Source organism: Monodon monoceros, unplaced genomic scaffold (genome assembly GCF_005190385.1).
Source record: "Monodon monoceros isolate NGI ecotype Baffin Bay Population unplaced genomic scaffold, NGI_Narwhal_1 Super_Scaffold_15, whole genome shotgun sequence".
NCBI classification, from domain to species: Eukaryota; Metazoa; Chordata; class Mammalia; order Artiodactyla; family Monodontidae; genus Monodon; species Monodon monoceros.
In genome coordinates, this window is record NW_021703771.1 from 71,086,895 (window position 1) to 71,100,664 (window position 13,770).

General features: G+C 40.6%; 1 protein-coding gene across 1 annotated transcript in view; it reads left to right on the forward strand.

The window, feature by feature from the left end:
* SAMD5 (sterile alpha motif domain containing 5) overlaps positions 1 to 13,521 on the forward strand; it is a 51,860-nt gene extending 38,339 nt beyond the window's left edge. The window contains exon 2 of the mRNA XM_029224144.1: positions 13,142 to 13,521. Within this exon, the coding sequence (XP_029079977.1) occupies positions 13,142 to 13,204 (63 nt within the window). The 3' untranslated portion in view covers positions 13,205 to 13,521. The remainder of the gene's footprint in view (positions 1 to 13,141) is intronic.
* The last annotated feature ends 249 nt before the right edge of the window (positions 13,522 to 13,770 follow it).

The following is a 13,770-nucleotide window of genomic DNA, read 5'->3' on the forward strand; positions in this document are numbered from 1 at the left end:
GACATAATTAAATTCTTGATTGTGATGCTCTTAAATGAACCATGAAATTATAAGTGCTTCCAATGCAAGTGTGATTTTTAACTAAGGCTTTTCTTCCCCCCAATCTGAATGTTAAGGTGGCAGATGCATAACTAATCTTAGCTGAATCTATATTAAGAAATCAGCAAGGTGTCTTTATTTAGCTTGCATGACCTGTGAATATAAGGTAATGTCAAATAACATGATTTTGCACGTTAGGTCCTAAAATAAAAACAACTCTGCCTTTAAAGTGATAGCAAAATGCAATTATGTGAGAGGTTGTTTTACATTTGCTCTCAAAGGGAATGAGAAGCACAGAAGAAAATAACTTGTTCCTAAACGTAATTTCAGCAGACGTTTATACCTATTTCAAATACTATTTTGTCTGAGGGACAAAAAGTCAGCTCTTGGGATTGCGTTCCATGTCATACAGAGCAAAGTCCTATCAACAGTAGGGAGCTTCTAAAATCTCTTGTTATCCTAGTTTTGAATTGTCTGAAAAATGTCCAGTCCACTGAGCTTCTCTGTTTTTGCCTGGGGATGTTTCCATGGATCTGTATTAGTTCCAGGAAATTTGGGTCCTTTCTATTATCTCTGGAACCAGGCATGTTTCCTGTAGAAACTACATGGTATTATCTGTTTCTCTGTTTAACATCTTTGCCGCAGAGGGTCAGATTCCTGAAGGAGTAAACAGTGAAAAATTGTGAGGCTCAACTGTGGAAGATTGTGTGGAGAGGAAAGCAAGCTATTCTGATTTAAGTCATAAAAAATGTTGGCCTTTAGCTTCTTGGAGTACTGCTGTATTCAGATGTACTGAAATACTTCTTGCCTGCCATATGCTAACCAATGCAAGCCTGGGGTGACCACTCCGTGTTAGATTAAAGTCGGGATCCTGGGGTTTGACTTTCACTTGGTTAATCAACTTTTATTTTAATATATTTGAATTTCTTCAAGAACACGATCTTAGCTTCTGATGATTCTATTCCTCTGTGAAAGCGACTTCTGATCTGAGAAACCCAGACCCTTGAGGAATTAATACAGGAGTCTTGGAACCAAGTTCCCTGGTGGCCTACTGGTTAGGATTCTGGGCTTTCATAGCTGTGGAATCCCTGGTTCAATCCCTGGTTGGGGAACTGAGATCCCACAAGCTGCACGGTGTAGCCAAAAAAAAAACAGTTGGAACCTACTTGGGTACTAACTACCCTCAGTGGATCTGTACATAAATAATATGTTTCATATACATTTATTTGAAGGTATTCTTACATTCTTGATCACTTTTAAAGCAACAATTTTTCTCAAAGAGTGGTAGGAAAGTAAGAAGAATTTAATAGTGAAGTTACTCTCTTTTGTGCGTGTGTGTGTGTGTGTGTGTGGATGCGTGCACTCACACACACGCCCTGTGGCGGGGGTGTGTGACTTACGTTTTAAAACAATTAAAGGGGTCTTTATGCTTGAACAAGCTGAGAACGACTGCTATGGCAGTTATGTTCTATAGGGCATGCTTCACAAAGCTAAATGAAATTTTTCAAACTTAATGGCTAGACAGTGCTTAAAGCATACACACTATTCATGACTTATTCTAATAACATTTGTGGATGACTAACTTAATAATGTTGCCGCACATCCATTATGTTTTTGTTCTGAAAATGTGCCTAAGTATCTATGCCTCCTTAGGGGTGGGTTTATATCACTCAGTGATTGAATGAAGAAATAGAATTCCATGCCTTTTATGGAGTACGTGTTAGAAGAAACATCCACTTATATAGGCTTACACTGTGCCAGATACTGTTCTAAACAGTCTTGCAAATGTTAACTCGTTTAATCCTCAGAACAGCTCTCTGAAATGGTACCACTGTTGTTCTCATTTCAGATGGGAAACTGAAGCACGGAGCAGTTAGGTTAAGTAATGTGCCCAAGGCCACCCATCCAGAAAGTAGTAAACCTGGGGTTTCCTTCCAGAGTCTGAGCATGGGTCTCTAGCCCTGCACTGCTTCCCGCCAGGGGCTTTCCCTTCTGTCCTGGCAGGAAGGGATGCACTGACTGCTGAAGATACCTGGAGGATAGGCTGGTTTGGTTTGAGGAGGTAGACCCAGGTGTCCTCCATTCCCCACCCCCAACCCTCAATGTCTCTCTGTCTCTGTCTCTGTCTCTGTCTCTGTCTCTGTCTCTGTCTCTCTCTCTCTCTCTCTCACACACACACACACACACACACACACAAAGAGTCACTCTGGGCTCACTCTGGACACAGTGACATTAGGCTACCTTGAACTGTAACCGTGTGAAGGGCTGCGATTTGGGTTTTGCTCCCAAACCTTCTAGAAGTGTCACTTCATAACAGCAAGTGTGTGTGTGGTGAAGACCTTCAGTGTATGATGAAACTCAGTCCTATTTACATATTTTGCTGCTTCAGGTAACCCATTTACACGTCCTCAGAGTTTATTTGGACAAGGCCAGCATCTTGAGGATTATTCAGATGACTTCATAAGTACTGTTTCTTTCTTTCTTTTCTTTTCTTTTTTTTTGTTTTTAGCTGCATTGGGTCTTCGTTGCTGTGTGCAGGCTTTCTCCAGTTGTGGCGAGCGGGGGCTACTCTTCCTTGCGGTACGCGGGCTTCTCATTGCGGTGGCTTCTCTTGTTGCAGAGCACGGGCTCTAGGCGTGTGGGCTTCAGTAGTTGTGGCACATGGGCTCAGTAGTTGTGGCTCCTGGGCTCTAGAGCGCAGGCTCAGTAGTTGTGGCACACTGGCTTAGTTTCTCGGTGGCATGTGGGACCTTCCTGGGTCAGGGATCGAACCCGTGTCCCCTACATTGGCAGGTGGATTCTTAACCACTGCACCACCAGGGAAGCCCAGTGCTGTTTCTTTAAAGCAATTAGCTGATGGTCCTTAAGACCCAGAATGATGGCATCAGAGCTTGTGGCTTTCTTGAGACATTTAAAAATGTCCCTCTTTTCCCCTGCCAAAACCTGAGAAGAGGTAGAGTAATGGAAAACAGCACAGATCCCCTGGGTAGTGCTTCACTCTGGCTGCTACTATACATGCAAATGTGCTTTCCAAGGAATTGCTAAAAAGGATTATGACAGTTGTCTTGCTTCCCTGCCCATTCCAATTTGGCAGGTGAGGTTAAGGCCCAGTGGAGGCCACGCTTCAGTGTTCAGGGGTCTGGGACTGGATGCCAAGAGACCACGGGTTATTTTTGATCAGAATTGCCTAAGTCACATGAAAAGCCCTTGCTTTCGTCAAATCTGGCAAGCACTGTCCCTCCGAGAAGCATTTCCCCCCCTAGCCAGCCCAGCTACCTTTGCAAACCCTCTCCTGACAGGAGAGTCAACTCACCTTCATGGCAGGAAGGCTACAGACTTTCTGGTTTCATGGGACTGAGGCAGGTGGGGAGCCAGGAGGGTAAATACAGAGCGATTGTTAGGAAGGAGTTATTTCAAAGGGAAGAATTATATTCCAGACTGATGAGTTGGTCTGAGATCTCCTGGTGCTGATTTTGTGGCCTGTACCATCTAGAAGTGGTTTAGACAGTGGTTCTCAAAGTGTGGTCCACAGATCCTTGGGGGTCCCAGGGGTCTTTGAGGTAATAATTATTTCATAACAATACTGTAACATTATTTGCCTTTTTCGCCTTGTGGACATTTGCGTTCATAGCACAAAAGCCACAGTGGGTAAAAATGCTGGCACATTAGTGCCAATCAAGGCAGTGGCATCAAACTGCATTAGTGCTTATGGCATTCATCACCTGCACACATGCCAAAAAATAGCTGTTTTCCTTAAAATATCCTTGATGAGGCAGTAGAAATTCGTAAGTTTATTAAATTCTCAACCTTTGAGTACATTTTTTTTTTTTGATATTCTGTGTGACAAAATGAGAACTACTCACAAAGACTTCTGTTGCAAATGGAAGTGCATGTGAACCTTGTCTCCTCACTAACCACTTCTGCTGTTAAGTTACTAGCTGAACTAGCTGCTTTAGTCATGGAACAGCATTTTGCCTTAGAAGAACAACTGAGGAACAATTTGTGGTTACTTATTGGGTATTTGGCAGCTAAATTTCTTTCTTTTTTAATATTTATTTTATTTTATTTTTGCCCACACTGCATGGTATGTGGGATCTTAGTTCCCCAACCAGAGATTGAACCCGCACCCACTGCATTGGAAGCCCAGAGTCTTAACCACTGGACTGCCAGGGAAGTCCCAGCAGCTAAATTTCTTGAAAGTGAGTAAAGTGAACCTAATATTTCAAGAAAAGTAATGGATAATATTTGTTAATGGTAAAATTTGAATATTCAAGTAAAAATTACATTAAAAAAAAAACTTGTGTCTGCCACAGTGAGCTTGACAGTTTCCCAAGACTTGAAGGCTTTTTTGATGAGCTGGGTGGTGATAGTAACAAATGTTACTTTTTTGATATTGAATGATGATATGCGTTAACATTTAGAAGATCTGTATAGCTCAGGAACCTAATATTTTCCAAATGATTAATGCATGATGTTGCCAAATCACGTATAACAAGAGATCTGTTAATAGTAGGAGACAGACCAAAGATTTTCATGTAGTTGATGGAGTACAAAAAGTTCATTGATATGGTTTCAGATTTCACATGGTAACTGACTTAAGAATCTATATGTTGTCAAATTTTGGCATGGTAGCAAAAGAATATCTACAATTATCTATCTTAAAAAGCTATTAAAATATTTTCCTTTTTCTAATGGCACAGATTTTCTTTATGTATTTCAACTAAGACAACATATTGTCACAGTTCAAGCGTGGAAGATATGAGAACTCAGTAGCCTATAAAACTAGCCATTAAAGAGATATGCAAAAATGCAAAACAATGTCATGCTTATTATTAATTTTGGGGGAAATAGATTTATTTTTAATAAAAATGTTATGTTAACATGGTACATGTACTATTTTAATTTTTAAATGAATTAAATAAGTATTTTAAACATTTCTCAGTTGCAGTTTCAAATAGGTAAATGTCGATAATTATAACCCATATAAACAAAAGCTCTTTGGAATCTACAGTGTTTTTTAAAAATGCAGTTTGCTCCTGGAAACAAATGTTTGAGAACTGCTAATATAGAAACTGCCATGTTATCTAGCTGGAGGTTTCTGAGCTGTCAAAAGAGTCAAGAAAGTTTTCCAGGTTGGGAATAGTAACTGTTTCATTATATATCTTTAAGTATATCAATGAAAATTATTTAAATATTTTCCTCTGTAAAATGAGAGCTTCATTAGAGTTCAGATATGCTTACATTGCACATTAAACTCACATTCTTCAAAAACTGATATCAAAACAGAAAAATACTGGTGTTTACATTCAATTTTAACTTATTGGAAATAAAAATGTCATGTATATAGCGTGTTATTTGTAGAGAAATGCTTACAGTCACTGTAACCTTCCCTCTGGTCTTGCAACTTAAAGCAAATCATAAATATTCAAGTAAATAAACTAGTGGACATCAAGCAAAATGAAAACAGTCATCCCAACTGTTGATTATTTTCTTTCTTTTTTTAAACATCATAAGCCAATCTTTTTATTTATTTATTTTTTGGCTGAGTTGGGTCTTTGTTGCTGCGTGTGGGCTTTCTCTAGTTGCGGCGAGGGGGGCTACTCTTCGTTGCGGAGCACGGGTTCTAGGCACGCGGGCTTCAGTAGTTGTGGCTCGCAGGCTCTAGAGCGCAGGGAGGCTCAGTAGTTGTGGCGCACGGGCTTAGTTGCTCCGCGGCATGTGGGATCCTCCCGTACCAGGGCTCGAACCCATGTCCCCTACATTGACAGGCGGATTCCCAACCACTGTGCCACCAGGGAAGCCCTGATTATTTTCTATTTTTGATGCTGTAGGAAATAGTTAAATCTCAGTCTGCATCTTAATATACATGGAGGATGCATAAACACAGCATATAGTTTTTAATGTATTTTTTACAAATCATGTAACAGTTTGCATCATTTATTTAATAGGACAAAATTAAAATGTTCTTATATATTATGAATGACATTAAATATAATATCTAAGTAAGCATTATGCACAACATTTTGTATCCTGAATAAAAATAAAATACCTTTTGCCTAAAATCACATTTGCATGTATTGCTAAAAATGATGGAGTGATTAAAAATACTCCCAAGAGCATTTGAGAAATTAAGTACTTCTGTGAAAGGATTCCATATTAGTTTATGAGAGCTGCTGTACAAAGTACCACAAACTGAGTGGCTTCAAACAACAGACGTTTACTCTCTCACAGTTCTGGAGTCCAGAAATATGAAATCACAGTTTGGGTGGGGCCATGCTCCCTCTAAGAGCCGGAAGGGAGAATTCTCCCTTGCCCCTCCCAGTTTCTGATGGTTCCTGGCATTACTGGGCTTGTAGCTGCATTACTCCGCTCTTGGCCTCTGTCTTCACGTGGCCTTCTTCTCGGTGTGTGTCTGTGTCTTCTCCTCTTCTTAAAAGAACACCAGTGGCTGCATCTAGGGCCCACCCTAAATCCAGGATGATTTCATCTCCAGAGTTTAAACCATCTGTAAAGGCTGTATTTGCAAATTCACATTCTGAGGTTTCAGGTGGATGTGAATTTTGGAGGATGCTATTTAACTACTATACATTCACAGTCAAAAATGATGGGGGGAATTCCCTGGCAGTCCAGTGGTTAGGACTCTGCGTTTCCACTGAAGGACGCACAAAGTTCCATCCCTGGTCAAGGAAGTCCCGCATGCTGCACGGACCAAAATAAATAAATAAATAAATAAAAACAAAAATGATGGGGAGTGCAGACATACTTTTACAAGGTTGGGCATTGCTGTGGGACAGGACTGCTCTGCCACTGATTAGCTCTTTGACCCTCTCAGGGTATCTACACTTTAAAGCCTCAGATTCACCATGCGTAAAACTGAGTCCATAATAGCCATCATGCTGGCTTGTGGTAAGCAGTAAAGGAGATTATGTTTAAATATACTGTGTCCTTAGCACAGTGCCTGGCACAGAGGAAGGTCGCTCAGTTACTGTTCGTAGCTGTTTACTGTTGGTGGGGTAGGCACGTAGTAATAATTATAATATGTACTATAAACCTACAGTTGATGGTAATTACATTAATGATAATTGTAATCAGAGTTAGCAGGTTAGTGTTAATGGTGGTTTCAAGCACCATTAGTACATAATAAAGGATGATTTTACTGTGAGTATGTAGATGAGAGAGAAGGAGACAGGGAGGGACAGAGAGGTGAGAAACCCTTAAATGGGTAGCCAGGGAGCCTGGTTAGAGACAGATGATGCTAGAGACTGAATGTCTATGTCTCAAAATTCATATGTTGAAACCTAATCCCCAATGTGATGGTATTTGGGGGTGGGGCCTTTGGGAGGTGATTAGATTATGAGAGTAAAGCCCTCAGGAAGGGATTGATGCCCTAATAAAAGAGACCTAAGAGCTCTCTTGCCCCTTCTTCCTTGTGAGAACCCAGTGAGAAGGTGGTGTCTGTGAACCAGGAAGATGGGCTCACCAGACACTGACCCTGTGGGCACCTTGACCTTGGACTTCCCAGCCTCCAGAAGTGTGAGAAATAATCCTGTTGTTTATAATCCAGCCCGTCTGTGGTATTCTGTTATAGCAGCCCAAACAGACCAAGCTAGTCATCAACGGCACTGTTTCATTCAAAGGCATATCAAATATGCCTTAAAGAGCTTTACTGGAAGACAGAACACTCATATACAACATACTGTAGCACTTGTCATTATTTCTATTCTGGACTTGTATTGCGCATTTCCAGGCCCGTGTCTTGATCCCTATTTTGGGTAGTATTTGGAGACTTTGAAGCATAATACAGAAAAACTCTAAAAGCTCATTTCACTGTAATTCTATGCAGGCCAGCCCAGCTGAATCTGCCCTCCTGCAGCTGTCAAACTGATTTCATGTCCCAGTTCAGGCCTCCCTTACCGCCTCTGGGCACCTTAAAACTGTACCCTTGCTCCTCTCTCACCTCCCCTTCTGCAGATGACCTTGGCTAGGTCGTTCCTGAGAACTGCAAGTCCGTTGCACATGAGCTACCTCCCTCGCTCTCTCCTTCATCTCAAAGTATGTTGACGTCCTTGCCCATCTGTTCTTCTTTCCCTCTGTTTCTGATGAGGAATTGCCTCTCTCCCCTCTAAGACTAATCCCTCCTCTGGGTATCTACCCTTGGCCCTAGTCATAATTATGGTCCATAATTATGCCTTTATTTTCTTGCATTTGGTCTCTCTCCATGGAATCCTTCCACTCCATCTGTAAACATGCTCAGAATCCCTCTTTGTTCTTAAAAGCACTGTCCCCTCCAGCTACTATTTTGCCTCCGTAACAGTACTATTAAACTTCTTGAAAGTGTGGTGACCTAGCCCCAGTTTCATGTTGTGACCAGCTGTTAATTATTATAAAATTGTTGAAAGAAGAATTCAGAATTCCCAACAGTTAAACTCCTGATCATTTCTTCCTGGTAGAGATAAGACATGACCCAACTCTGGGTAGCGAGGAGGTCCCGGGCCTCTGAAGCCTGGTCTCCTGGAGTTTGCTGCCACTTGCCGACCACAGCCCTGTGGGCTGCCCTCCGTGTGGGGGGAATTTAGCATATTCAGAATATGTCAACGATGACTATAACAAAGTGGTTTTAAGAAATCGGGAATTTACATAGCTATTCAGTTGGAAAAATTATAAAATCGGTGAATGCCCTGAGGCGAGCATAAATAAAGACGCTTTTGTCTTTTAACCTCTGAATTTGTTCCTGAGAGTTTTCTGAATAATAAGGGGTAGGAAAATTTCCATCCTCTCCAGTATACTTTCCATTTGCTTAAAACCTGCAGATTCAGTCCTGAGTGAAGCTTAGAACTCTTGTGGGTCCAGAGAAGGTGGCGAGAAGCTGTTCAGTTTATTATAACCTGTTTAATTTGTTCCAGGAATTAGATAGTACACACCATAGATGGAGGCAGGATAGTTGTACAGAATGGTTTATAATGCATCTGGGTATTTGTGTTTAAAGTCAGAAAAAGAAAATATACGTGGATCATTCTGGAGCAGGCCAAACATTTTTCTATAGAATCCCTGGAAACCTACCCTGTAAAACCCCTGTAGAAAAAAAGGACATATATGCCAGCTCATTGTGTAACGTAACATTGCATCCTCCAGCCTACTGGGGGCTGGGAGGCAGCCTCAGCCTTCCCAGCAGCTGAGAGGTGCCCCCCGGCCCCCAGAGGCCTTTCGAGGAACTGAAAAATGACTGTAAAGATGCAGATGGGTTTAGTGAACATATTGCTATTTTATTCTCTGTTGTGTAGTCAAAGGAAACTATACTCCTATCTGACTTGCTAGACTAACATTTCTCAATAGCAACTTCGTTTACTGAGAAATTGTATGTAAAAATTATACTGTGGACAGTTGAATCAATCAGCAGTAGAACTGTGTGACATGCTATATATAATATTCCCGAGGCAGATAGAAAGAAGTGTAAAATGTGGTTTCTGCCTTAGGAGAAATTTACAGCTAAAATGAGGCTGCATTTACACCCGCCCACCTCCCCGGTCTCTTATCAAATTACCAACCTTCCTTGGTTCCATAACAATAAGTAGTGTGACATGGCTGAATGTTGAGAAAGTTATGTGTTAAAAAATCTTGTCTTATCACCAACCACCCAAAGGTTCAGATTTGTGTGCCTTGTGCCATCCAGGAGGAGAGAAGGCAGCATTTGCACCACTGTTCTTTATTAATTCTTTCATGTGAGAGAGTCGTCCCCCTCCCTCCCCGCGCCCCCCAAGGGAATTGCATGGCCTGTTATTGTACAGTCACCAGTTTTATTTTTTTTATCTCAGCCACCACATGTGGAGAATTTATTGGTTCTACATCTGCAATGGAGCTACATCCTTTAACCTAATATCACAATAGAGAAATAACTTCTAAATGGTTTAGCCTGCATATAACTCTGATTGCCTTTTAATTAGGGGGAAAATCACAAGCTGAAAAGAGCAACAGACTGGAAGCCAGTTAAAAATCAGAATAATCAACTGAGAAAAAAGAAAACGTAATCTCGTAACATTTAATTTTTAACCACAGGATAATAGTTTCTTTATTCCTTAAATAACTTTTTCTGCACCCCTGCCCACCCCTTCTGTTTCTCAGATTGGAACTCTAACATAGATTAGAATTGCCAAGTATCTGTGAAATGAAAGACTGTCCCTGTACCCCTCCCATCCCCAATAAGAGCTTAGAGCAAATAAAAGTCACAGTTCAGCCCAAGAATTAGGTTTGTATGGCCCTGATGTAGGACTATCTGAGAGTGGGCTCAAAGGCAGATTGGGGAAGAATTAGGCCAAACCAGAGTATAAACCTTTTAGTAATGTTTCCGTAGACATAGATAATAATTTGGCATATTACAAACTGCTGGCATTCAATTTTTACAAACTTTAAAAACAGGAAAACTTCAGGAGCATTAGTAGAACCAAAAATATAACTTGCTATTTATTGGTCCAGAGGTTGACTTTTATGAATTTTGAGAAAGGACCAGGTTTGAGGCAATTCCTTTCATGATTCGTTAAGTCAGCCTAGTCATATCCAAAGAAGGCTGTAAACACATATAAACAGATTGTTATTTTTCTTGGTGGAGTGAAGAAAGGGCTTTTTTCTTTGTAGGAGTATGCCAGATTATTTAGGGGGGAAAATGAAAGGAAAAAATGTGAGGTGGTAGGAGCTGCTCTGTGAAATGACGCTTGTTTGCCCATAAGACGTATTTCTAGCAGTTATCTCCTTAAAGCTGGTCAGAGTTGTGAACATCTGTTCATTTCTATTTGGCTTGAGGACTGTGGTCTGTAAGGAAAAGGATCTGGGATGTCACAATGCATGCCAGGCGCCAGAGCTCCAAGGAGGCTTCCTAGCATGGAAATTACTCACGTTTCCTATGATCACGAAGCACCATGTGCTCAGCTAATTACTGCTCTCTGTGACTGCTGTCACATCTTGAAACTCTCCATGACCCAACTGTGGAAATCCTGTTTGCCTCCCACCCCCTCCCCCGAAGAATGAAAAGTAGCAAATTGCACGGCTGGGCTTGTTTAATGAATGCGATTTATTTTTGTTGAACCAAAGACACAAGAGGTTTCCGAGGCTGTTAGGTTGATGCTAGATTTGTGAATGACTTCGTGGTCCACACCTTTAGATAAGTTTAAGGTGGAGGGTGTCTGCCCGTTTACTAGATGATAGTCTGTACAAAGGCGTTTTCTTTATTTCCACAGGTTCCTGGAATAAAATGACCTTTAACAGTAGGCAAGGTCATCTTGCTGACTTCAGACAGAGCCTGTCAGGTGCCGTGCAGACATCTGAGAATCATTTTAATAAGAATGTCCTCAAGATGCTGCCTCCTTCCTTTGTGACCCCTTCAGAATTCAGCTGTAGTCTTCCTGAGGTCTTAGTAACCCTAATGCTGTAACCTGAGGCTCTTTCTGGTTTTTCAGATAGAAATAGCAAGTTAACTTGCACTCTATAGCAAATACAATTTTTGTTGCAATGCTTTTTCATTCATTCATTCATTAGAGCATTAAAAATGAAACAGTTTTGCCTTCTTCATGTTAAGGTAACTTTGATCACTCCCCCCTCAAAAAAAAAAAAAAACTTAGTTTGTCAAGACAGATTGAACATTACTTTTACATAGTTTATAACAGGAGTTTGGTTTTCATGGAGGCATTGATTGGCTTGGGTATGGGTTTATCTGAGTGACTATGTGAATATATTAGTGAGTAGTAAGATATTATTACTTGGTCTTACAGGGGTGAAAAAGGCCTGAAAACAGCTTGATTTTCTGGAGAAAGAAACTTCCTGAGCATGGCTAGTAATACTTCCTATCCATTTAGATGCAACTGCCGAATGATATTACCCAAAGTAATTAATGGTGACATATTAGTTAACATATTGCCATCGGCAAGTTTGAGCAAGGGTGAAGATGGCATATGCTAAAACAAATTATTATGCCCTAGAGAAATATGCAGAATTGTTTCTTAAAAGTCTTAATAATGCCTGCAATATGATTTTTTTTGCAAGAGATAAAACTGGGGGTACACTGGAGAGATATAGACTAGAAAAACAAAACAAAACAAAAACAAAAGAGAGCAAAATTGATTCAACCATTTCCAGAAGCTTTTCCAGTTAAAAAACAGCAACAAGAAAATCATTGAATCCAAGCAGCACAGCCTGCCTGTCATATCAAAAATCATAGGAGAGATCCAGGCATCCTCATTCTTCCTTTGCACTCTTCTTTTTTCCTTCTTCTCCTTTGTCCATTCTCGATCTGTCAAGGGATTCTAGGCCCAGGGCATAACTATGACAGATGGGCAGGAAACTGTAATCTGTTGCTGTCTTTCAATTTTGGAGGAATCATGGTGACCACGAAGGGGTTAAAACTGTCAACACGGATCAGAGCTTGGAGATAATTAGTGTAATATCAATCCCAGAACACTGGTGCAGATGCCCACACAATAGCAGATGAATTCAACTAGGTTACTGTTTTTAATAAATCCTTCTTCATCTCTTTCCAGTTCATGCACAACTATGCTTTTTAAATGCCTATGTGTTAAAGTTACATGCATACAAATCATGATTAAAGATGATTGTGAATCTTTTTTTATTTTGGAAGGTACATTTTGAATTAGCACTTGCACAGACAAGCTGGATAGATATGTACCCTCTGAGCACGAGCTAGGTAGCCTTTGAAATGTTTAGCAGTATGTTGACTGTTACCTATGACTAAGGCTGCCAGAACGTAGAATTCAGTGATGTGATTTAAGGAAGGCAAACTATTACAAGATATACTTTATTTATTGCTCTTTAACTTTCCTTTTCTTATAAGAAACATGAAAGGAAAGAGAAGTAGACCTTTTTTTTTTTTTTAAACAAAACATAGGCTTGAGAAGAATAAAATACATTTTTCTCTTATTAGCTTCAAAGAGAAAATTGACAGATAAAAAGCAGAGACTGAAAGCTAGTTTTCAGAAGTCCATGTGGTAACCAGAAAGGGACAAGTATGACTTAAAAATTGGAGCAGGAATCCATGATGGACTAGGGGAAGAATGGGTAAAGGAGAACTTAAATAACCCCGATATGTTCAAATCCACAGGTCCCAATGGCTGCCATCCTAGAGTTCTTAATGAATGGGCCGAAGTCATCACAGAACCGCTAGATATCATTTTTGAGAACTCGTGGAGGACTGATGAGATGCCTGAAGACTGGAAAAGGGCATATTTAGAGCCTTCTTTCAAAAAGGGAAATGGATGATGACCCTGGAAATACTCATCACCCTAACTTTTTGCTTGGAAAAATTCTGGAATAATCAACTTAGTACACTGGGTAACGGACTCATAACAGCTAGACAAAAGGCAGTGAAATATCACACAGAAAGAAGTACTGAGTTCATTTTTTAAAGTCACACCATTGTGAGATACAGTCTTCTACATATTTTGGGATTCTGCCCTCGGTACTGTGAATTCTTGCTGCAAATAAGTGAGGTTGGCTAAGGCATTTGGGTACTGACTAATTTTAAGTGGTAATACAAGACAAAAAGATTTCTGGCAATAGCTAGAAATTACATCATTTCCAAATTAGCCTTTAACTTGAGAATAGTCTTTTTTTTTTTTTGTGGTACGCGGGCCTCTCACTGCTGTGGCCTCTCCCGTTGCGGAGCACAGGCTCCGGACATGCAGGCCCAGTGGCCATGGCTCACGGGCTCAGCCGCTCCACAGCACATGG